At 37.4% G+C, this 26,539-nt stretch overlaps 1 protein-coding gene across 1 annotated transcript; it reads right to left on the minus strand.

Moving 5' to 3' along the window:
• Window positions 1-1,412: 1,412 nt before the first annotated feature.
• LOC139976779 (uncharacterized) lies at window positions 1,413-26,337 on the minus strand. Its single transcript, XM_071985538.1, has 20 exons — window positions 26,177-26,337; window positions 25,466-25,750; window positions 24,716-25,036; window positions 22,470-22,748; window positions 21,269-21,577; window positions 20,414-20,701; window positions 16,353-16,631; window positions 15,444-15,551; window positions 14,785-14,827; window positions 14,276-14,409; window positions 14,011-14,056; window positions 11,797-11,918; window positions 10,504-10,737; window positions 10,032-10,142; window positions 6,709-6,869; window positions 6,145-6,258; window positions 5,419-5,530; window positions 5,043-5,145; window positions 4,570-4,669; window positions 1,413-3,389 (listed from the first exon to the last, which is right to left on the minus strand). The coding sequence occupies exons 1-20, from the start codon at window positions 26,271-26,273 to the stop codon at window positions 3,372-3,374; spliced, it is 3,264 nt and encodes a 1,087-aa protein (XP_071841639.1). The 5' UTR covers window positions 26,274-26,337; the 3' UTR covers window positions 1,413-3,371.
• Between the last annotated feature and the right edge of the window lie 202 nt (window positions 26,338-26,539).

Raw genomic sequence — 26,539 nt, forward strand, 5'->3', positions numbered from 1 at the left:
GAAGAATCTCAATTAACTTAGTTGATGCAATACTTGACACACATAATAAATTCTATTCATTTAAAGTCTGCATCAATTATTGCAAGAAACTGCAAAAATATATATATGAATACGTTGCCATGTTCCCTTCCATTGGTAGTAATGGTGCTACTGGTGCATGGCTGATTCCTACAAAATAAACACATTTGACATGATATTACAGTTATTTCAACGTCTTTGTCTAGTCCCGGATACAAAACGTCTTACTACTGACTTCATTCTGCACTTTCCTAAATGATCTTCATGTAATATTTGCACTCCTCGATGACGTAGAATTCTTGGAATTGATAATCTTTACACACAGCAAACAACCCTGTCCTTCTGCCAGTTTCATTCGGCATTGAAATATGGTTTCAAATTGTCATCTTCGTTTGTAGTTTGTCATCTATTTAGGATCAATACCGTGCTTTGGACATGATTGGGACCTTCCTTTACCTGCCTTGAGTAGACTGACAATTAATTCAATATATATATATATATATATATATATATATATATATACATATATATATATATATATATATATATATATATATATATATATATATATATATATATATACATATACATATATATATATATATATATATATATATATATATATATATATATATATATATATATATATATATATATATATATATATATATATATATATATATATATATGATTCTTTAATATATTAATGTATTATCCACGTACGCTCCGAATTTGACAGCGTCTGCGATTTAGTCAAGGATAGCACTTCGTTGATCGCGTAAATGCCGTTGCTCTACCGTTGATCTCTCATACGCGGAGAGCAAGACCACCAAGAAGGCTTGTGTAACTACTGTGAGCTAACCCTGGCTATGTTGAATTTTTCACAGTAGATATTAAAATGTTCTTGAACAACGCCATCTATTTCTGTTCGTGACTGTGTAATAAATTGCAACACGAGAAGACAGCGAGTTTACAAGCTCCCTGGTCGTTCTGATTATGGAACAGTTGTTTATTTCTCCTTGGCAAAAATATATGTTTTATAAATGCATTGTGCGAGGAAAAACTCATAATCCCGCAAAGAAACTTCTTCAGGTTTAAAATATTAATTGATACATTGACAGCCGTGACATTGAATCGATCGAAGCAAAGAATTGTTAGGGTGTGATACAAAGACTATTACCTCTCTCGAACTTCCAAAACATGGGTCTAGGACATGTGATGAGGTTTGGCCTGCTTGATTTTCTGTTTGTCTTTATTTTCGAAGGACCACTCCCCTGTCTAAGACACCTTTGTCTTCTTCGGTCTTAATGAGGGTAAAGGGAGGTACGTTTAAGCGCGTGTAACTATATATTAATTGTAGGCAAAAACAAAAAATTAAATCATAGGAGAAAGACTGAAAGTTCATATAATCTATTAAGGCTTGCATGTCATTTAAGTAGCCTATACTATTTACAAAATGGAAACGAGTTCCGACGCTGTGACCCGATCGTCAAGAGCATTCTTAACGTCGTCACCGAGAGTGCCTTTGTACGAAACGACAATTCTAAAGTCGAAGAAATAATGATATTAAAAATAAAACAATCACCATTGCTCAATCACTCTCCATCAAACCTTGAAATATATGATTTTTTTTTTACACAAAAAGAAAATCTGCCATTTCTGCTCTCGACACAAGGGCGATAAATTATACTCAGGTGGTAGACGATGTGACACTTATACAAATAGACACACATTCCTCATTGCATAGTTTACAACTAAATCTTGATATATTTTCCCTAACGTAATATATGTTTCACTGATTCCAGTTAACTTTGGCTGGTTAAACATTAGATCCTTCCCTGCCGTGGATAAGAGTGAATAGTATTTGATTTCATGACGGTAAAGGTTCTTCCAAAGCTTCATTTTTACATAATAATTTTATTTTTTATATATCCTGGAAATATTTGGAATGTTTGATTTGCTATCAATGTTTTCTGTATTAAGGATGTCCTCAAACTTCAACTATTTGTATAAAAAAGTATATTTCTCTGTGAATAGTAAGTTAGCTATATATATATATATATATATATATATATATATATATATATATATATATATATATATATATATATATATATATATATATATATATATATATATATATATATATATATATATATGGTGTTTATCTTATTTAACAACAATGGCGTCCTTTCGCCTTGTCTTCCTGACGATCGGTAGTCACTGTGCTTGCTGTATCTGAGGTTAAGAGCGTAAATCCGATTAAAATGGTAGAATAATTATATTGTGAAGATCCCTTCCCATGTGAGCCACTTGTAGTAAAATGAAGGGTAATAAGATGAAAAGTGTACTATATAATATTATTTTTGAAGTATTATCACGAGCTTTTTCTACAATTTACAGCACATAGATGTAATACATTTAATATGCACTATACATTATGAGTATTAAAATATTCTGCCTGTCAGTGGGGCGGGAGTAGGCTGAGTCCTTTAATTTCATTCGAGGGAGAGGGATTTACCCTCAGAGGCAAACATGGTTGCACCTGTAGTGTGATAATAATCTGTCACCGTGACATATCAATATGATCTCCTGGTTAAAGTACTGGACACGCATGAACGTTGATCTATAAAACTCTATGGAGGTGCCGTCAATGTAAAATAAAACCTGTGGGATATCATAAGGCTTACGGGATGTAGTAAGGCTTGGGGTAGCATAAAGCCTATGTGATATAGTAAAACTCGATTATTATAATCAGGTCCGGGGATATAATAAGGCCTGTGGGATATGATAGAGTGATATATCATAAAGCATGGGGGATATAATACCTGGTGGATATAATAAAGGAAGGTGTGATATAATAGAGCATGGGTGATATCATAAAGCATGGGGAATATATCAAAGCATGGGGTTTATAACAAAGCATGATGGTATAACAGAGCATGTGGAATATAACAAAGCATAAGGGATATGATAAAGCATTGAGATGTAATAAAGCATGGGGATATAATAATGCATGGGGATGTAATAAAGCATGGGGGATATAATAAAGCATGAGGGATATAATTCAAGCATGGGGATATAATAAAGCATGAGGGGTATAATAAAGCATGGGGATAAAATGAAGCATGGGGATAACATAAAGTATAGGGGATATAACAGAGCATGGCGATATGATAAAGCATGGGGATATAATAAAGCATGGGGATATAATAAAGCCTTGGGGATATAAACTCGAAACTGTGGAGAGCTTCTGATTGATGTGGAATTAACATTCGTCGAGTTGATGGCCGGTTTGTACAGTAGTAACATTCGTCGAGTTGATGGCCGGTTTGTACAGTTTCATCATATAATCAGACAGTAGTCGACATCTGAGGGGAAAAAATCATTTCACCAGGATTAAGTATAATTAATACATGATCATAATAAAAATGACACTAGAGAATATGGACATTGACTGTAATAGTATTTTTGCATTAACAAGTTCAAAGTAAGATTTATATGTAAAATAACAAATTATTCAATAAAATTACAGAAATTACATTATTAAACGTTAAGCAAGTAAGTAAGTAAGTAAGTAAGTAAGTAAGTAAGTAAGTAAGTAAGCAAGTAAGCAAGTAAGCAAGGAAGCAAGTAAGTAAGTAAGCAAGCAAGCAAGCAAGCAAGCAAGCAAGCAAGCAAGCAAGTAAGTAAGTAGGTAAAACTTGATCGATCCCAAAGGGAAATTCAGGCACTCGCTCATAAAACAATGAAAATGTTACAAAAATAGATGTGTATATTGTACAATAAGACAGTAAGAATAATGAGAAAAAGTCTATATATGAGAGTCAACGTAACAAAACCTCATTGAAAAGCTGAATTGCACGGTTTATGAAAGAATCTCTGTATCTATTGGTTTTGAGACACGGAAGTCTCAACCTGCCACTGCCTCTGGACATCTGACTACTATGAAGTAGCTCATAGAGGAGCTGGGTATGGTCCTTCCATACCGCGTCCAGTTTGGACTCGAGAAGGCTGTGGTAAACCGAGTCAATGGAAGGCAAGGGTTCCCCGACTACTCTCTCCGCTTTCTTAATGATGCTGTTAATACGATCTTTTTCATGTTTTTTTTTTACATTCCCACCCCAGCAAATCAAGCAATAACGTCAAACTCCGCTAATGGTACAGTTATAAAACATTTCAAGAATGTCAAAACGAACATCAAAATTCGACATCTTACGGAGGAAGTACAATCTAGACTTTTTAACCAATATATCAATATGATCTCCCCATGCCAAGTGATCATTCAGCACTACCCCAAGATACTTATATGACGTAACACGATCAACTACACTTCCTTTGACAACAACAGGGGGTGGAGGAATAGTATTGCGACGAAAATCAATAATCATTTCTTTGGTCTTAGCAACATTTAATTGGAGGAAGTTAAGATCACAGTAGTTCGCAAAAGACTGAATTTGACGTAAGTAAGCTTCATCTCATCACCATAACCATTGACTAAGCCAATCGTGGCAGTAAATATTACTTTTAATATATAAGTTACATTATTACTTTTCTTCTCTGCTTCATGTCTTGGAGTTCTGTTAGGATTGCAGCAAAGATAGGCCTGGAGGAAGGATCTTCATGCCAACATAACTCCATAAGTTGGTAACTATTAAACAAAGTAAAAAAAACCTTTTGTAAAAGTAGGCCTATGGTTTCTTTGGCTTTTACTTTAAGTTACAAATCATTTTATATGATTTATTTTTTCTCGAGAAAGTTCCTGATAAATTTACATAATAGTAATGATGAATATAAATATTAAATAATTTATGAATAGAGAAGAGAGTGATGATGAATATAGTTATAGTCAATATATACAAAGGATTATCTTTAATAAGTAATTGTTCAACTGAGTACGATTCTAAAAACGTAAAGTATAATTGCATCTAAGTTGTAATCATATTCTTTATGATTGTATTATTGCAACATAATTTAAAGTTACTTTTCAGAGGAACTATGAAAAGTGTTTGCCTTCTACTCACATAGCATCTGGACAGGCGATTGGTTTTTCTTTTGAAATGCTACCGATAAGTTGACCGTAACTCTTGGAACCAACATTTTCAAACATATTGGACGCGTCCAACCCTAAAGGTCGATAAAAGTATAAGACACCTCCGATAATCCAATTGTGTCCATCATATTTCACAATTATTTAACAATAATGGATTTTTTTACTTCAAATCATAACCTCCATTGATCATAGGCACAATTTATGAATTCTTTTGCAACTGGAAAATTTAAATGATAAACCAATATTTTTGGACAGTTCCATACAAACCATATGAACTTCTATATTTTAGCACAAATAATCAACAAAAGATCAAATAAACGGATTAAAATAGTTGACTTATAACCCACCATAAAAGAAAAGTTCCCAAAGGAGATTTCCAAATGCCCAGACATCTGTTCGAGTCGTATGGGACTCTCCCTTTACGATTTCAGGTGCGACTAGTTCGTGAGCAACTGAATCCTGTCGTTAGAAATGATATGTTAAATTACAAGTATTTACAATTATCATATTAAAGCGTCTTGAAGTTTAGAGAGAGCGAGAAAGTTAAGCAGGAATTGAAAGACATTGACACTTTGACGAGTTGATGGCGTTTCTGTTTCTCATACAAGATTTCTATTTACCATGTTATGATTTCGTTTTGAACGCATTTTGGACCTCTTGTAACGATATCCAACGAAAATCAACGATTGTGTGGCGATTTCCGATTTCATCAAGTCCTATTTGCGAAATGCATTGATCGCTTAATCAGTTAAAGCTAAGCGTAAAGTATTTATACTCCTACCGATTGAGAGCAGCCATATAACAAACATTCGTTTTCTCCTTTAAGCCATCCGGAGGGACACACAAATTTCCATTAATTTAACATTTATGGTCCTACACGTTAGATATAACCGGGGTATATAACAAATACTATTTTACCTTTGCGTGTATGTACCTTCCTTGTTTAACAGCTTTTGCAAATGTGTTCATGGAACCAGTTTGCTTCAAATACTATGCGCAATAATGTTTGTCATTTATTAAAACCCCTGAGATCTAAACTTGTGAAATTTAAACCAAATTATGAGTACTCATACCTGATTGTAACCGTCTTTGACACCGCAAAGTTCCACAGGAGTAAAATCATAGAGCTTACAAACTCCTTTCTTGCTGACATGAACACTTTCACATCGGAGAGATGGATGGCAAAACTAAATTTAACAGAAAATTAGTATTTTTAATTTATCGAAATCATGCACGGATTATCTTACCACATACCAAATGTATAGGTATAATTATATTCCTTTAATGTTAGGAAATAGCACAATGAATCCACTGACGTTACCTAGGTCAGTATCAATACCAAGAATAGGACAATTGTTACTTTTATGACTCCAGATGCAGAAAGACCATCTTTTTTTTTCGATAAATATACTAAATTTTGATCGCAAAATACAGACCATAGCCTAGAGTTTCACATTTTGCACAAGATTAAGTTGAAGAATTTAGCTATTTCTTTTCTTCCATCATGACCGTATCCATATCAACTAGAAAATCATCACTTTATATTTCTCAACCGCTATGGTTATACACAAATTGTGGATCATGTTTTCCTTGTAAAGACTATATGATGTTACAATAAGAAAATACAAATTACATACGCCCTGGTTTGAAAGGAATAACATCCCATTGCAGATTTGTTCCGCATATTCACGGAGTATCTCGTTATGTGCAGTTAAATCGGAAACGGATTCCCTCGTCTTTAGCAAATGTTGCTTAAGAGTTTTTCCTGTCATCTTTTCAAATAAGATGTAATTTAGCTCTAGACGGAGAGGAGAAATGTTGTAAAAACAGAAACTTCAGGAAGAATTAATGCAGAAATTAATGATGAAGTTTCATACAGTCATGCTATTTGATTAATTGTTCAAATGTTATCGGTGTACTGTCTCATCATTTGTATATATACATGGGCGTCAATCCAGGGGGGGGACGGGGGGACACGTCCCCCCACATTTTGATGGATGGGGAAAACAATATCAAATGTCCCCCCACACATTTGGAAAAAGAGTAGTGTCGTGGCTCTATTTGGTTACGGATTACACATCTTAGGATTCATATCCTCGAATATCACTCAATGTTGCTGAATGGAGAATTCCACCCAGATCTCGTGAGTTGGTACCCTGAGCTCTCCAACAATCTTAAGCTTAGTCTGCCTTTCTTTCGAGGCCATTTCCATTCGTCGTCGGTTGAAGGGTATAGACAAATATTCAAGTCGATGAATCCAGCGGTACGGGCTATGTTTGGTGAAGTCGAAGCTCTCTTGTGGTCCTCCTCGTCTCCTCCACCAGTTCGACGGAAGCCGAGAGATCTTTTAGTTTTGAGGCGTTTGAAGACAAAGCTACGGAGCACCATGACTCTACAGAGGCTGAACCATGTGATCGTGTTCCATATTCACCGCGCAAGGACGTCGTTAGAGGGGGTGTATGGGTGTCTCACCCCCAAACTTGGTAAAACTGACGCTAGTTAAAAAATTGGAGTGCGACAATCGGAATTTCCGACTATCGCACTCTAGTTTATCAAGGCCTATTCATTTATCCCTGTTATTGTGCACGGCCTATTTTTTTTTTAAATTTCGGTCAAAATTGACCTTTAACCTGTCATATTTACCACGTTTTCCTTGCCACTTTGGGAAATTGTATCTCGCGATTCTTATACTCTACCGTACAAAACTTCGTATGATTTTGAATACTACAAAAAAATGCCTAATAGAACTACCGTCATAGGCGTAGGGGCCCAATTCGATTTGTGGGGGGGGGGGGTTGTAACGACTTGCCCGAAAAATATAACCAACATTTTCGCGCGAATGTGCATATCATACAGGCATGCATCGGTTTTTACATCGCATGCAAATAGCATGCAATCATTTTCCGTCTTATTACCCTTCCGTATTGGTGAGAATTGTTGGGTAATAATATTATCAGTTTAACCACTGAAAAACACATTGCAAATTATGTTTCTTTCAGTAGGTGCCCAAAAGCTATCAGCATATTGCCCAGATGTCACTAAAATATTTGGTTGGGGTGGGGGGGGGGCAATAAGTTTGTGAAATGAGTGCCAGTGGGTACAAATGTATCGCAAAAGTGCAGTCGCGAAAGATTGGGTTTTCTGACTGACACTGACCGTATCGTTGACGAGTAGCGCGAGAGTGGGGGGTACAAAGCAGCAGTCGGAATTTTCTGGCTTCAAAACCGATTTTCAGCCACAACACCCCCCCCCCCCAATCATCAGGCCTTAGCTACGTCCCTGGGTACATGGTGGTTACATAGTACGCTCCGACCAGAATTCACCCGATAACCAGATGCAGATCCACCTAGCAACCGAGGTAACTTGCTTGAGGACTCCAACGAACAACCACTGATTTATTTTCATGCCTTCATCACTTTAGCCACCACTCACATGGGACCTATTCTAAGTCTGACGATACATGCGCATGTGTGGGGTCCTGAAAACATAATAAAAGTGGTCTTGTTATCCTTGTTTTCAAATTTCATATAAATGTATTCTCGTAGACCTAGCAACCTGGTTTAACATGCTGGCGTTTGAAGACTTTTGGCCAAATTTGCGCTAAGCTCGCTGTACGAACTCGGATCTGGGCTATGCCTTATTAGTTAGTTATTTAAATTATTAATAATGGCGTATGAGGAAATGCACCATTTTGTGGTATGACTCCCAGGACGGAAAGTCGAGAAACTCACATGCAGTCGCGGCGGATAGCTTCCTTCGCCTATATGTCCGGGAAAATGTTGGGACATCGTTCCTATAGACCAGGGGTGGGCAACCTGCGGGCCACATGCGGCCCGCCAGTGTTTTTTTTTGCGGCCCGTGAGATGTCTCAAGAAAAAGAAAAAAATCAATCTATTTGCATCATCACCAAAAAAGAGCTAGCTGCTTAGAATTTATCTGCACTAATGATGCTGTCAGGTTGGTCTATTATCACCATTAATTATCAACGGGACTGTATTGACATTATGGTTTTGTGAATACAGATTAAGTACACACACCTATTGCTTGAACGTCCTCGGAATCAAAGGTTTGAAATCAACAGCAGGTCGTTGGTTAGGTGCGGCCCTGTCAATCTTTCACTCCTAAAATCTGGCCGATCTGCGTCGTGCCCATTGGGGCCCGGGGGGCACAGGCCCCCCACCCCCAATAAAAATTGTTGTCAAAGGTGTCATAAAATTTGTCATAATTTAAAAAAAAAAGTGTTTTCGAAATCGAAAAGTAGACTAAATATTCAACTGCTCTTTGATGGTCGTTGCGGATTTTCCACACACCTCAAAGGCGACATATCGGGATTAGTAATGCCATTACCTTTGAATATGGTTTGTCCTAAGCTCGCGTTTGATACAGTCTCAATTAACCTGGAAAATAATCACTTCGTTATCGCGCATTTTACCTTATAGGTTTCGCTACTTTTGCTTTTTCTGCCCATGTTTTCAAACGGCATAGCTTTTTATTCACCCAGTCACCACTTCTCACGGGCATGGGCGGTGATCATGGATCAGCCAACACAAAAATGTTTCGATATCTTAAATTTTGGGCGCTTCTGGGAGACGAGGAATTGGTAAACTGAGGAATAAATGGCGATCACTTCCTTCGAAAATATTTCCCAAAATAAAAAATTGCCGGAAATTTTTATCAATTTTAGGGGTGTTGCTTACTGCCATAATGCACGGGAAGTGCCGTTTCCTGCAATCTGAGGGGTCTGCCAGAAGAACAATTTTCTTGTACGCTGCGCGCCAACCGATGGTGGCGCTCAGCTTAGATAGTACTTACGGCCGGATTACTCATATCGATTACGTCCCCCCCCCCCACGTTTCAAAACGGATTGACGCCCCTGTATATATATATATATATATATATATATATATATATATATATATATATATATATGTAAATAAATATACACATTGTATCAACTCACTGGAATCGCAGCACAATCCTAGTATATCTGCGATATTAGAATGTCGATCTAATGTCTTCACGATTCCAATCTCTTTCACAAAGTGACGTCTCTCCATACTCGTGGCATATTCTGTAAACAAAATTAAAATAATTTTAACTTAGTATGCTCTCTTGTTTCCTTGAGCAAGGGTGCATGAGGATCTTACCCACTGAAAAACCTGTCATCTTTGATAACGTAAATGTCTCCTGTTATCCTACCGAGTTTCCAGGGGGAGGAAAACCGCAAAAGAATTTAGTCAAAAAATATAGTAAAGCAGCGACATGGTACCCAAGAAAAACACTCATGCATTGTTAACATATAGATGCAATTCATACATAGTTTTCTCCCAATCTTTTCAGTCACACTGGCTTTTCTCTATTTTTTAAGGACTTTTTTCTCCCTGTCTATTTTTGCACCTGATGACCAAATTATTGTTGTTTTATATCTTAACCTGACAAAACTTTGACGGTAACTGCCATCGACCCTTGTTTATAGTTTAAAGTGGCGGCACAGAAGTAAAACGATCCTCTTTGTGCTTGTTTGCTGTGGATTGTTAGATCGGAGATGAACGTCTCCTGTGGTGTGACTTTCTTCAAACTGTACGTCTGAATTGTAGGACTTTCATATCCGTCAATGGAAGAACACTCGTCATCGTTCAGTCCAAAGTGTCTTGACAAACGACTTCCTACAAAAAATTGCCAATAAAAAGGTGGAAGTAAATATAATTTTGTAATTTTTCTTGAATATTTATTCCAAACTGGTTTATAATCTAGTCCAAGTTGAAGTCACCCCAGCAGCAAGCGAAGTGTGTGGACTGGAAATGATGCAGATGTTTCTTGTTAGTCAGAAAACTGAAGCAGGAAACAATCAAACTAAGACTACTTTATATATTTGTTTTTAATCTTAGTCTAAAAAAGTATGACAAATGTCTTTGTAGTATGTGACAGTTTAGTTAAAGCGTTAAAATCATTTACGTTTGACGTGACAACTATAACGATACAGACAATCTAACCATCATTTGTTTAGTATTTGTTGTTGACCAATTCTCTCAAAATATGGATAGATGGTTTGACATTAGCTATTGAAGTTGTATCACTATTATTAATTACTGTAAAAAAAGTATAAAGGCAATTCACTATTATATGCATGCTTTAAGTGACTCAGTAATGTCGTATCAATAGACATGTACAATTGTGTATGTGTATGGGTGTATATATGTATGCATTTTAGATCCTCCTGCAAGCAGGAACTCACGAAGAAGCCTCATTGGCTTATATAAGCCGCAAGCTGACCGACGTCAGTCTCTTACAATCATATTTAACGTCCATGATTATGAATTGTCATTTGTCAACAACTCTGTAACTGAGCGACATACATTTTTCTTGGGGTGACTCGAATCAGGGACTTTATGATTGTAAGGCACCGGCGTTAACCACTGAGCTAACAATCCACAAATTATTCAGTCGTGTATGTGGAAAAATATTGACCCATTGAAATATGAATCTGAAAACAATACTGTTGTGGGTAGTAGTTCATCAGAACTATCTGTATGACATGAGGGTAGGTTTGTCCATGACAAATTCCTGCAACAAGGGTATCATATTATAACAAGGAGAAGGTTGAATACCTATTTATAGCCCTCATAGTTGCCGTCAATCCACCTTTGTCTCGAGGCGATTCTGTCATTTAAACAAATATAACATTTACACATACGAGGGCGTGGTACAGAAATCAGAAAACTAACCCTTTTCTAGTGTTTCCAATCCAGCATGCAATCCATACAGTTTGCTCAATTTCTCATTTAGGGACATGGCTTTATTACCGACGTTAGACATCAAGGTGACTTCCGTAAGGTCTGTTATATCACTGTATAAAGGAAAATTATGGAACAAAAACAATGTGACCGTTTGGGAAAGTTTTATCCAATTGCAACAGTTTTTAACGAAATGCTGAGAACCACTACCACCTACGCATACTTAATATCAAACACTGATCATCGAAAACATCATACATGTTACGTTACTTTAACTCACATTTTTGTTCAATAAGATAGTTTGCATGAACCGTCATTTGTTTCATATGTCATTACTTTTATGTCAAACAGACAGTTGTCAGGGCACTTATATAGGTTATTCTTTTCAACACTTTTCACATTGTCTTATAATCAGTTTATCGGGTTTCATTTCGGAAAAAAACAGAAAAGAAATGTGTTTGTTGCATTCTTGTATGCTTAGTTGACAAATAGCTCCGGGTGTAAGTTAACGTTACCGGGAAGCGAATTTTTTTTTTCCCAAACAGGTTTGCAATTACGGAGTTTTCAGCCAATCAGATTGCTCGTGACGTCAGCATCAATAATGACCATCGCTTGGAAGTTCGAAGGCATACACTGAGTTACACACTGACACTTAATAAAGTCTTGTTACGCGGTTTCCCTGCAAACGCCATAACTTTACTTTCAATGCTTGGATAACATGTTGACCTTACTTATGATACATACTCTACATTCTATCGGGTTCGTGTTTACGTCATCCAAGATTCGTCAGCCGTTCTATTGAAATCAGAATTCTTTTCGTGGAATGGGTAGGCCTACACCAAAATCAGCTTCACGACGCGAGTAGTCTTGAATGAATATACGCAAAACAGTATAGTGTACAGTATGATATATTACCGTCACTGCACTGTGTAGCATGGTGGGCTCATAATTGACGCACTTAAAGATTTGATCAACGATGACTATCAAGGAAAAATCCAAATTACTCAACTGTATGTTTTTTTCATATGAGTAGTTCCTCAGAAATGTTATGATTTCAAAATATTTGAGATTCTGTGCTTATGCACGATACAATTGAGCAGAATTTGACCACAAAATGTTTGCCGTGTCAAGTTCTTTCATATACCCCTAAATTGACACATTCGTCGATAAGCTAACTGTAGTGTAGGCCTCAGTATACATCCATTGACTTTAGATGCTGTTTGCTATGCTCTGAGCCTCTAAGCTCAGACAGGTCAGGTCCCAGAGAGTAGTGTTATCATATTGAGGTAATGTTGGTTATTTTTAGGGTGTAAGATTTCCAAATGCCCAAAAAACATGCAAAACTAGGGGGAAGGTGTTAAAAGCTTAAAAAGTACCACAATTTGGTCAGTAAATAGCTGAAATGGATTCAAACTCATGAAATATGTAATTCTGCTTGACTGCAAAACGTTTAAGTGGCCTGCTGTATCGTTGCTAGTAATAATTAAAGGTGCGTCAATTACGGGGGTGCGTCAATTATGAAGCCTTTACTATACACAGTTTTAATACATATAGGCCTACAGCGCATGTGTTATGTACCCCTGTACGAAACTTTCACTGTGCGATGTTATCGATTAATGCCTTCACAGAAATCTTCGATCAAAGTAGATCATACTATACTAGTGTGCTCAATATGTCTTAACCAATTCCAAACACATCTACATATATTTACGAAAAGCTGCGGGTAATTTTGAACGGGTATATCTTCGTTGCAACGAATGGATGCAGACATTTTGATAACCTCGAAGTGAAGGTTTCCATTGTTATGACGTAACTTTTCCGACCAATCATGAGCGACTATTTACACACAATTGCAAACCTGTTTGGGAAAAAAAAATCGCGGACGGGAAACGCTCTTTGGTTATTGTACATAGCAAGCACTTTCAACAATTTAACAAACACAGGAGCATAATATTAACGGGGAAAAATGTACATTTTGGTTTTACAACCAACAACGCATAGGGATGGAATGGCGCACCAATTTTCCGATATGCGCCGCTACGTTCGATGCGCTGAAGGTGTTAATTTTACCCGAACCCCTCAATGCGCAATTTCATTCACGATAACAATTTAAGAGCTCATTATGTAGAAAAAGTTGACGTTTTTCCTAATTATTACCTATTAAATGAAAAAGACACTCTTAGAGTGTGCAGAAAAACATATCACCTGACATTATCTGTAATACCATCGCCGGAAAGGAAGTCATCATCTCCTGTTTTTAATAAACAAATCCATACATTTATAACATAACTTTAAAGAGTTCGTAATAGATAACATACTTGCACGCTACCACAATCAAAACTACGACTGCAAATGACATTTCTATGAACGAATGAGTTACGGAGGCTTATTAAATAATATGGTATGTATTTGAAAACATGATTCGGCTTAAACTTGAAATTTTGTTCTTAGATCAACCGAAAGTTCTTACTAGAGAATTCTGACGTGGGATGTACCCGTGTGGTGTAACCTGTGCCCATGGGTTCATATATTTCAGGAAGACTTCCTAGATGACTCTGTATTGATGGACCGGAATTAACTGCCTGAAGAGTGTGCACACCAATGCTATTAGTTGTAGTGAAAAAAAAATAGCTTTTACTTAAATGAGTCTCTTCACACATTATATATCGCTGACATTACAACGATATATCCGAGTGGACGTATAATATTACGTTTTCTCACTGATGTATAAGGTTCAGAAGGTCATTTAGTTGAGGGGGTCATTTAGTTACCCGTCATTTAATTGTGCGTTGTGGGTATCGTAGCATTATATTACACACAGATACTCATTAAAAAACCTTCCTCCATTCTAACTTTACAGCTCAAGGAAAATGAAGATACACCCAATCGAATATTTTCCTAAATTAAACGTTTTGCCAATTCCTTGAGGAAGTTTTAATTTTAAGGCATGTAGTCTCGTTCAATAAGGAAATATCTTACGTGTCTGGTGATTTGATGAAATTGCCACTGCCACGTGTACGCCCTGTGAGAAACAATGTGGGATTGTTAAAATGATAGAAATGAATGGGTTTTGTCTTACCAATGAATTTATACCGAGGTAAAGGATGCACCGCGTAACTAACTTAGAAGATCCCATGGTTATATCCAAGTGTTTTTGGATAATAAACCGATATAACTGCTGAAAGACTGTAATCTGTCAATGACTTCGGGTGAGCTTCTGAACAGTTAAAACATTGCATAGTTCGGCCCTGATTACAAGAAAATACACTTCGGTTCCTGAAAACTGTAAAATTACAAACCAGTGTCAAATCTTTCTTTTACTCCTAAATTGATTGAGAAACCCGTTTGCAGTTAGGTGATTATCTATCTCAGAATGATTTTTTTTTTTCAATCTGAATATTGTAGCGGTCAAAGCACAGAGACTGCGCTCAAGCTATGAGTGCAAAATGATGTGCTACGTTCCCTTGATAGAAGCCCATGGCATTCTTATCATGTTTGATTTATCGTCCGATTTCAATACAGTCGACCACGACATCTCGTTGAATAGGCTGGGTTCTCGGTTTGGTACAGTACTTTAAATTGTTAGAGGTACAACTTCCCCCAGTCCCATCCAATCAACTGCCCTGAAAAGCACGTACCTCGTAGAATTGTACAAACTAGTATAAAGATGACCCCGAACAAAATGGCGATTGCAACTACGATATAAAGTATAAAGGATTGTTCTTCCTCTTCTGTTGTCAAGTATTCTGCAATCAAACAAACAATAACAAAATCAATGAAAATGAATAACCATTTTCGTCAGTGGTAGTTCTATTGAAGGGACTTCTTAATACAAGATCAACTGTTGTGACAGTAGTTAGGGTAATATTATATATATATTTATGGAAAAACAGACACAGAAAGACAATCCAAACTATTGAATGCATTTTTATCACTGGAGTGTTCGGTATTCGAACCATTTCTGTTGTTGCGTAGGCCTAAATCATATGATCGTTCAACGCCCATTTTGATATTAACAATGGTTACGCCCCTGCATGTTAATGGGGTGTTTAAAACGACAACGTGATCTAGTGCAAATAAACGTTTTAAATACTAAAAGGTTAATTAGTTTGCATAAAACTACTGTAAAGTTAATGCTCTTTACTACTAATATCGATGATATATATATTTGTTAACTGTATCGCCAGAAAACAATTTGCAAACCATACTTATTGTCGAGTCTGTCATTAAATACCACACTAACACGGGGACCGAATGAAGTAAAGGTCGCAGCTAGTTTGCAATATCTACGGAAGCAGAATACTGCGACAAAAAAAAGGACTGTCGCCATTTTCGAAAGAAAATCTTAAAAATCTTTCGAAAATATTTTCATAAGTTTAAGGAGACTTTTTGTAAGTTCGGATGGGTTTTCGTTTTTTCGAAAATCGTTATGTCAATTTGAAAATCTTTTTCTAATTTCGAAAGTGTTTATGTGATTACCAAAGAAACCCTTGTTGTTATGGCAACTTACAATTTAGAACATAATAAACTTAAATATTTTACCGTACCGTTTACTTCGCAAACTTGACAGTATTGTGTGCACCTCTCTGTCGACGTACAACAATTATATCCTACAAGAAATGCATCCTGTCTTGATCCTAAATCATACGAGATTATAGTGTAATGCTCGCTTTTTATTACAGTTAGGAACTCTCGTTCTAGCTGATTTTCGTATTTGAAGAATCCTATTTCATTAACAGGAACCTCTTCACCAATCTCACATGCTAATCTTGCATTCGATCTGTTACGTTCCACACTGCAGCTGTGAACAGAGATCTCTTTGCAATCTATGGTGAAGAAAAAATAGTGAAATTTTAAGAAGAACATTATCTTTGAATGAAGGACTAAATAAGGAAAACATGAAATACTGCGTGAACAACATGTTATGTTACAACTTGAAAACAAATAAATAGAAAAGAAATGTAACCATAATTTATTCCGCAACATTAAGACAACATGGCCCAGTTACAATTGGCAGTTATTTTAGTCAGTCATTTGAAAAAACTGGATATAATAACTGGATATCTCAATCGGATTCTTTCACCATTTCGGCATTAATCTTATTCTGAAGACCGTCGCGTCATATCGCAGGTTGAATTTGGACAATAGGTGATGTTTAATAGTAACGTCCGAGGGAGGACCATATATTAGGACAGGTGGAGAAGTAAAACGGAAATGACATATTAATCCTGTCGGTGGTTCGGTAGAGGTAAGTGGCGTTACATTAATATATACATATATATATATATATATATATATATATAACTTAGCCAGTTTTGAAGATGAAATTTGTCAATATTTTTGTGTTCTTAGTGAATTCCCCAAAACTTGGTGGTGTGGGGATTTACAAGAGACGATAATAACCTGTCTCCCACTCCACATCTTCACTTTCCCATCTACCTTACTACACATTGGAACGCTTAAGCACTGCGTCCTCGCTAGATGAGCACCACCCACTTACTCCTTCCGGATCTCCCTAATGAAAGCGCCGGGTTCAACCGCCCGCACTAGGACATGGAATAGTGGACAGGCAATACATAAAAGAGTTCTGGCGATCGTCGGAAAACCTCATCAAGTAGATCGAAGGTGAAGTGTGTGAAGCATTATGTGCAAACAAAATATCTATAAATAACCGATGTCACCTATTTAAGCACAATAATAAAACCAATATAAAGGACACAACTCACCTCTACATACGGCTCTGAGACGTGTAAAAGATATATAGAACTTTTCAAGTCCTAGGGGAAGATCGAGGGAATTCCCAATACTGCACGCCCAAAAACCACCTAAGATACAAGGGTGTCTGTCAAGTATACGGCATTAAAGTTGACGGAGTCTTCCATGCTGCTGTTCTTAAGATGTTTCTCTAAAGGAATCCATGTAAACAGAGCATTGGAGGACGACTTGGAGTCCGCGTGGGGTTGAATAAGCTGTATCAACCATATTGATATATATATATATACTTAGAGGCTGGTGAATGAGGTAGGGCTGGGAGGATGAATAGCTTCGTTGATGTACGTAGTGTTTCAGTTCTCTCAATGTACCATAGTACTGTCTGGGTACCATAGTCTGTCCACCCTAATTGACGGGAAAGGCTGGATTTTGGAAAGGAAACTGTCCCCGGCTTGATGTCCAGCTTCCCATCTGTGTCAAGAATTTAGGATCGGGAATCAGAAGAACTATCTCCAGGGCGCGGCTCTGTTCCGGATCCACGGGTGCTGATGTGTTCTCTTTCCTCAGCCCTCCGGAGGTACAGATGTAAAAATATATTTGGTACCCCGCGGAAACCCCGTCCAAAATCCAAGAAACCGGATCCAAGAGTTCCAATCGACGGGCGCATTGTAATAATCCCCCTAGTAACGGGTAAACATAAAAGTAGGATCTTGGGGGCTGAGCACCGCGTGCGTCAAGTCCAGTTCTACCCAGTTTCATCGCCAGTCTGGGACTACACCAAGATTGGGTAGCACCATGTTTTCTCCAACCTGAGGATTTGGTTTCCTTATTTTGGCGATGTTGGCCTAGGACCTTTACCGAGTCTGTAAGCTGGAGGTGGAGCATTGTGGCGACAACGACTGCGACCTCTGATACGTTTGGGTCCGGTTAACGACCTTGTTGTTGTTGTTGGTCTAAGAGCTTACGGTCTTCGAGCATTCATCTTGGAGAATGTTGTCTTCGGGAGCGGATACATCAGGGAAAACTATTCCTGAACCGCAAATTGACCTGCTAAAATGTCCTTGCCCGCTATTGAAAGATGAACAAGTCTCTACCGGGCATTACCCTCCGACCATCTCATCGCTGGAAGTTGAAGCGTCTAGACTCAATCAGCTTGATGAGCATCCTAGCAAACTAGTCGTAAACGAGTCTCGGTAACGGACCCATAATCTGAGCAACGTGTGGTTCCGGGACCTGCTAATCATCGTGTGGAATTTGCTGATGTATTATAATCAGTGCCGCCGCCAGTATGAACGTTGAGGCAAATTTCATACATACTGTAGAGGACTGGTAAATTTCGTGGGACATCTGCTCTAGTGGTTTAAGTTGTTGGTCTTTGAAAGAGCCTGAACTTATCTTCTATTCTATTCTAAGTCTGTCCTTTCCTCCGGAGAAATAATGGGCACTTTGAAGATCTGTTTTCAGATCCCCCTCATGAACATTTAGGAATCTGTCTTGTTTGGCTGGGAATGCGGACCACATCTTTCTAGTTTGCAGACATTCGACTTTGTTGTAGCAGACAGCGTTCACAGGGACACACGGTGCGGAAGATTGTGTTGCCTCCTTTATCTTCCGTAGCTTGGACGTCCGTTCCGATCACTTGGGTGCCAGTGGGGAGCTCAAAGTTTAACCTCTTCGAGAATATGTCGACGGATTTAGCAATGAGGTATGAGGGTAAATCTATCCATTTAAAATCCACCTCTTCGTTATCTCTCTCCTCTGTTGCCTGTCTGAGAATCGTAATCCTCAAAGCATGGGTTCCTTCCCCACAATCCGAGGCTATCAATTCTAGGGCATGCCCGAATCCTCTACCAGTTGGTCTCTGGGTACCGATTGCAACTGTCTCTGCTCCTGCTCCGGGAATGCCTCTGGCAGGATCGGTTCCTCCGGTGCTTCCGACATTCTGGTACAAGGAGGGTTTTGCGTGGATGCTAGCTTTTTAATTAGCGGTTAAACATCGCGGGCAGTTATGAGAGCATCCACTTTCAGTTCGCTGCGGGCTGCTGAAAATGTTGTTACCGAGGTACGTAGGTATGAGCCTTGCAACGGAGCCTAACACACTTGAGCTTAAAACCTAAATGTAGGCCACACTTGCAGTTAGCGATATACGTAGAATAATCCACGGAGCAGGAGCCAAGTCACGGAGCCGGAAATAACTCTAAGCATCATCCGAACTAAGGGATTAAAATAGCCAAATACTGCTGCCCAGCAGTACCAGGCGTAGATGGCCTAACAAACGGGTACCGAAGAGAACAGGCCAAGAAAAGGTCATCAGCAAATGATGGGGGTCTTAGCAACCAAGTCACAACGGATAGCTAGGTTGTAGAAGACAACGGAACAGTGAGGGAGAGCAAAAGCATGTGCAAATACTTTGGAAACAAAAGGATACTTAAACAATGCATTCCAGTATACGGAGATCTAACTCCAGTCACGAAGATTGAAAAAAAATAAAATAAAAACGATCCAAAACGTTAAAGCAAAGTTTACTGTTGAATAATGCGTAACATTCTTCCTGAACGATTCGGAGGAGGAGTAAATGTTCACTGCACAGGGAGCAAGGGCGCAGTACTAAAACGTTCCAACGTGTAATTAAGGAGATGGGAAAGTACAGATGCGGAGTGGGACACAAGTAAGAGAGGAACGAAGTAAATTGCTTTTGATGTATTCGTAACTTTGACGTTTGGGCTTACGTTCTTATCAAGTTCAAAGTGATAAAAAAAAGTTTCAATTTTTTGTGATAATAAATAGGCAAATATTTGCCCGTCTACGGGGTAGTATGATATGAGTGTTATTTCACAAACTCCTACTTCTGCATACAACGTTAATTGGAGAAAGACTTCGATATAAGTGTACGTACGTGATATCTTAAGCAAAAGTGGATCTACTGGCCTTTGGTCTTTCCCTCCATTACAAGTAAGTAACATCCCATCAAAGTGCATTTTGGGGTGAAATAGTAGTATGCTTCGAACGAAGTAATCGCCTCGTTCATTTTCATATTCATTTTGAGTTGCATTTCGTGTTATATCTAAATGTCCAATAATCCAACGGACATGGTCAACTGCGTTCGTCTTCTTTACTACGCAGGTGATATTAACTGGAATGTCCTCGAACAATATTGTTGATCTATTAAATATTATGCCAGATTCTGCGAACAAAGAAGAAATCGAAGAGTTGAAAGAAGTGAGAAGGAGTTTAGCCCCATTTCAACCAGACATGACCATAGACTTCTTCGATGAATTTGTATATTTGTTTACGACAATTTTTTTTTGTCATCCGCTCTTGGTCATTACTCAAGACAACAAACTCACTCTGCTACGTAATGTGGCAGCTTTAAATAAGCCGTTCTATATTACAAGCCCATGCTGACACCCACGTAAATACCCTATGGCGGTTTAATCTTCTGGCCAAATTTCTAACAATTAATTTTTATCATACTTATGCAATTTCCAGACTGACTAACTTGGCAATCCAATAAAGACCTGTCATTGGCTTTGGAAGCCATTGCACAACTATACCTGTTCCGATAAGCTGTGTTCATTCGAAGAAACCACAACACCATACGGTAAGATGTATGTTATTGTTTATTATGTTGGAATACATTCAGTCGTCTTTTCAAATTCTCATAGAATAAATTCAGACACAAGTATGCATAAACCCATCTGTCGCAGTATTCATCACATATTTATAGATACTCACAAATACTGATAAATACCTTCTACAATCAAGTTTATGTCCTTCTCGTCTAAGCCAATTCTGTTTGAAGCAATGCATCTGTATCTGCAAACGTCTGCAACCTGTATATCATTGATTAATATGGAAATTGATGCCGCTGTTCCATTCAGAGGTATACCTGGTATGGCAGTTGTAACCTCCAACCAAATATCGTTACCACCGACTTGCTGCTTTGACCAATAAAGTGTGGGCAAAGGAAAACCAGATGCAGCGCAGGATAGATTTACATTATCATGTATCGCAACAAATTCCGAAGGTGTTGCATACAGAGATGTGATCGTGGCTGGATCTAATAACGTGTAGTGTACAAAACAAGTATATATTGGTTAGCTGATAATACGTACTCCAGGTCGTAAAGTTTACATGATTTTATGGATGGTTCTAGAATGGCTGTACACTTAATAACAATAAATATAACAGAAGTCATAACATGAGCCGGAGAAAAAGTGGTGAATATTGCCAACCATTTCACAACACTATCTGTTATGAATTGGAAACTGAAACTTTAGACTTAGCTATTAGTTAGATATATAAAAGAGGCAGATTTGAAGCGTTATTTATGCCGATAACCTATCAATTACCCCTATGTTTAAGATGGACCTGTATACGACATGCATTGCCTTATTTTGAATAATTATGCCCATATACTCTCTTAGCTCATTACTTGATTACAATGCTTCATTTCGGGAGCCTAACTTAAGTATTAAGCGACAGATGTAGCGCAAAGTTTCAGACTGCAACATTTGGAAAATAGGGGGAGGGACTGATCCAATAACAGTGAATAAATGAAAAATGGATATATTATCATTTCTGAAGTGAGTAAAAAACACCTTTTTCTACTTTTTGTAGCTCGACAGTTTGAGCTGCTGTATGTAATATAGGATCCAAACCAATGATACAGATACATATACAGATGAGAGCTATAGCCACCATCCAACATGAGAAAGGTAATTATTACAGGAATTTCATTTAGCGAAGTACAACATGTTTTTATTTAGATGGTTTATAGCTTACAACAGATGAATGAACATTTGTCTCGTGCATGGAAATGTCGGCTGTTAATGTGACACATGTGTACCTGGTTAGTAAAGTGGTCACCCTGGTGACACTGCTATCGATTAACTCATATCTGATGATATTCTACTCACATACGGTTAATGGTAATACATCTGACGACTTACATTTCACTTCTATGGAGTACGAAGTAAATCTATTTTCGTCATTTCCAATCTTGCACATAAGCTCCTTGGCAAAATAACTTCTAATAGGATAGAAACGAAACATTGACACGAACACTTTATGACCACCATTTTGTCGATGGGTTGAGTTGGCTGTGACGTCATAACCATCCAATTCCCAGTTGAATGTGGGAAAGGAATTAGTTGTGGCATTCAATATGCATACCATGTCAACTGGTATTCCCTCCGTTAAGCTCGCCGGTGATGTCAATGTTGGTTTACCTTTAATAATGAAAAAATATTATCATATAGAAATTACATTTAGTACTGAAAGTCCGTTTTGTTTCATTATTGGTAATATAAAGTTATTTTTACTCAAACATATTTAGGATGATCAAATAAAGTAAGCACTCTTTCACCAGGCATGATAATCAAAATTGGAAATATGTAAGAACGAGTTAACATTAGGAATGAAAAGTTTGCTGAATTTGTAATTAAATTGCTTTAGACAGTCTAAAGTTATAAATCTGTTTTGCTGTTAAAGTCTTACCTGCATGCCATTATTTAATTATCCATAATCATGTTTGGAAGTTCTAAGCACAAGTATGGCATAAATGTAATCATATCCTTCTATGAATGATATTTTTTCATTGAAATTATTCTAAAAGATATATGCGACACTTTCCCGATAAATAACTTAATATTATATTGAGTATTCATCAAAAGCAGATTTTAACATTCATTCAATTCACGAGGGCGAAATATCCAACCCTGTCGGTTTGATAAAAAAATAACAATTCTTTAATTGAGTTATAAAATGGAATTGACTTTTTAAGCTTAATGTATATTTATGACCGTAGCTACTGGCATTGATTTCTCGACATAGATGAATGAAAAAAGAAAAGTTTTCACTTTGTTCATAGCGTATCTTCCTGAACTACACTAATGGGAAACACGTCCAACCCGACCACACATGCCTAAGCAGTTGGGTCCAAGTATATTAGATATAAGTCTGAACAATTTGTACTGTATGGCCTAGTATATAATAGTATAGTAGAAGCTTACTTCTAGTCAGTGGCGGAGCGTCCATACAGTCAGGGCGGATGCCCCCCCCCCCCCTTACGGACTCAAATGGACTGCTGGTGCCCTTTTCAGATCTTTACCACTTTTTACTTATTCGCGATTATTGACTTTTTTATTGCGCTCTCATCTACCTACTGAAATTTGTCACAGTTTGTTGGTGTATTTTGGCGATGACACCTATTTATTCTTCGTTTATCTGCAAATTAGCCAGGCCCGGAAAAGGTAATTTCCGGCCATCTAGGGAGTATCTTTACTCAAAACATTTCTGTACGCTACGCGCCAACCTGTGGTGGCGCTCCGCTTAGATAGTATCGAAAGCGCCCCTGCAGACCATTCTCGCCCCTCCTGACCAATACCCCTAGCTCCGCCACTGCAAAGTTCTAGTACTAGTATCGCGACGACGACAGTTCTCAAAGTTTAATAAGTGATAGTAAGTTAATAGTTTCACATCATTCCACACTCTTTGAATAATAACAAGTTCGCTCACAAAATCGTAATTAATAATTTCATGTTGTGAGATTGAAGGAACCTTCGCATGCTATGCCCAGATTACGCTCTTTGCTCTTGGTACTTAACTTCCAAAAAAATAAAAAGAGGACTTTCAATCAAAAGTAAAACTGTTAGTCAAAGAGAGCGAAAGCTCACATATCGTAATTTAATATTTCCTGTTGTAGATTCGAAAGAACCTTAGTATGCAACGTCCAGATTATGCTCTTTGAACTGAACTTAAAAACAATGGATACCTTCGGTTACTTAATTCCCAATATCGAATTACTTAATCCGGGCAGCCGAGATTCCGGCAGAAACTGTTTGACTGTTTTAATATCCTTTACCAAACATCATCGATATGCTTGTGCAGTATTGGAAAATAATCGGTTCCTCTTTTACTTCACTGCAGCTAGTATTTTATTAACAAAAAATCATATATAGGCCACAAGTTTTAATTTACCCGCAATGAAGAATGTAGGTCAATTTCCCTAGCTACTAATTGAAAATGTCATCAAATACTTAGTTGCCGTTATTCAACATAACACCAAACATATAGATGAAGAATGGGTTATATCTTTCTCTCGTGAGTTAGTCAAATATCGTCACGTCTTAATTGCCGAAGGGAAGAGTTACCGAAGAATAAAATAAAACAGAGTACTCGTTGTTGTGTTACTCACTTTTGATACTCAAATAGAGATATACTTTTCCTTCTCTGGCAGTACAAGTGATCGTCAATCCATCAAGATTTGCTTCTGCTCTCGAAATTGACATCGTTGTTTCTTCGTAGTATTCATCAAATTCGGTATGATTAGTTCGGTAATCGATAAGATGTTTAATTGCGTCATCAAGTATCCAAGTGATAGACGGCCTGTTCCATAGGCCTCCGACAACTTTACATGATAGTGTTACGGGCTCATCTTCGACGACTGAGACAACACTGTTATTTTCATAAACCACGTTACTCACATAGTTCCTAATAGTGAATTCCTTCGTTGAAGCTATAACAAATTTAGGTTGCAAACTTGTAATAATACGTATCGAAAGAAAATAGCCATTAGGTATTCAATATAGGCTGTCTAGCTTTTCCCCGTTACAATAATATGAAGATTGCTTCGAAGACGACAAAGATTACAGCCTTAGATATGATAACCTTCAGTTATTATTGAAGAAGGTTCAGGGCAGAAAATGAGCAATGACATATATTAAAACTCAGTTAGGGGCCTACATTTTGCTTCTGAAAATGGAATATAATTTGAGCCGAATTCAGCATTTATACGTAGTCTTACGCTGTGAGTAAAACGGTACCACCGTGACAAAATTCAGAGAAATTAAAAGTCGCTCTCCACATTCCTCCATATATGAGTAACATCATTAATTAACGTGAAACTACTACCTAAAATTTCGCAAGATGAAACTTTTCTACTCACAGATTACTGTCAAGTTGTAAACTGGATCTTTAAGCTGTCCTGATAGTACACATTTGTATTGGCCGGTGTCTGAGGCATCAACGTTTATCAGAGTAAACTTCGCAAATCCCGTTAGAGGAGTGAACTCGATTGAGTTTGGCCTTGTATCCAACGTTACATCGTTATCTTCTATCTGTAGAATTTTCTCGTTGTCCTTCAGCAATCTTAAAAGGCCAAAATTGTCGTAGGTGAAGCTAAAATTGAGATGAATGTCGCTGCCTTCTTCTATAACCAAGGGAATGTTAGCTGCAGAAAGGGAAAAATAAAATATCTAGTAGACAAAGGGAAGGAATAAATATGTTATTAACACAAGTCACATGTTACATACTCTCAAAGCAGCCTTGTTGGAAGTTATTTAAACCTAACAAAAGTGCATCACACGTCTTCATTTTGTTCTTTGAACCGTATTATCCGACTCAGGTCGTCGATGAATATATTTGAAAAAAGGGTCGAATATTGTGCACGAATTTGTCCTTTTTTATCGCTTCACTTAAACTTAAAACTATCTTACGTTGTAGTATGGTAGCTAGTCAGATAACCCTTGGAGTAACATCAGTATCACTATGCAGAAAATACGTTTGAGTTGCATTAGGTTTGCTTCATATTATTATATTTTATTTGCAGATAAATGTGTTTTGCGTCTTACAGTTAATGATACTACAGTCGGCTTACCGTAAGAAGTCGTTATCAGAAAGTCAGATGGCCAAAGTAAGAACGTAATAAAAACTATCCAAATCCCACAAGGATTCTTCTTAGTAAGTACAGCCATGTCTACTGTATGAACGTATAGCTAAGTCTCTATGAACATACACAATACAGATATGAAGGCTCTATGTAATTGAAACTGTAAGAATTCACCGAAAATTAATGGGTACACAACGATAGGAAAAGAAAACGAAACTAGCTCTTTAATTACCTTAAAACCAAATCAAATATGACGCAAACATCCTTTTGTGTTAGCGAAAGTGAAAATAGTGCACTCACTGTTAAGGCTACTGCTAGTAAAAATATTTCAATAAACAGTAGACACAATTG

This window comes from Apostichopus japonicus, chromosome 12 (assembly GCF_037975245.1).
Source record: "Apostichopus japonicus isolate 1M-3 chromosome 12, ASM3797524v1, whole genome shotgun sequence".
In the NCBI taxonomy this organism is placed as follows: domain Eukaryota; kingdom Metazoa; phylum Echinodermata; class Holothuroidea; order Aspidochirotida; family Stichopodidae; genus Apostichopus; species Apostichopus japonicus.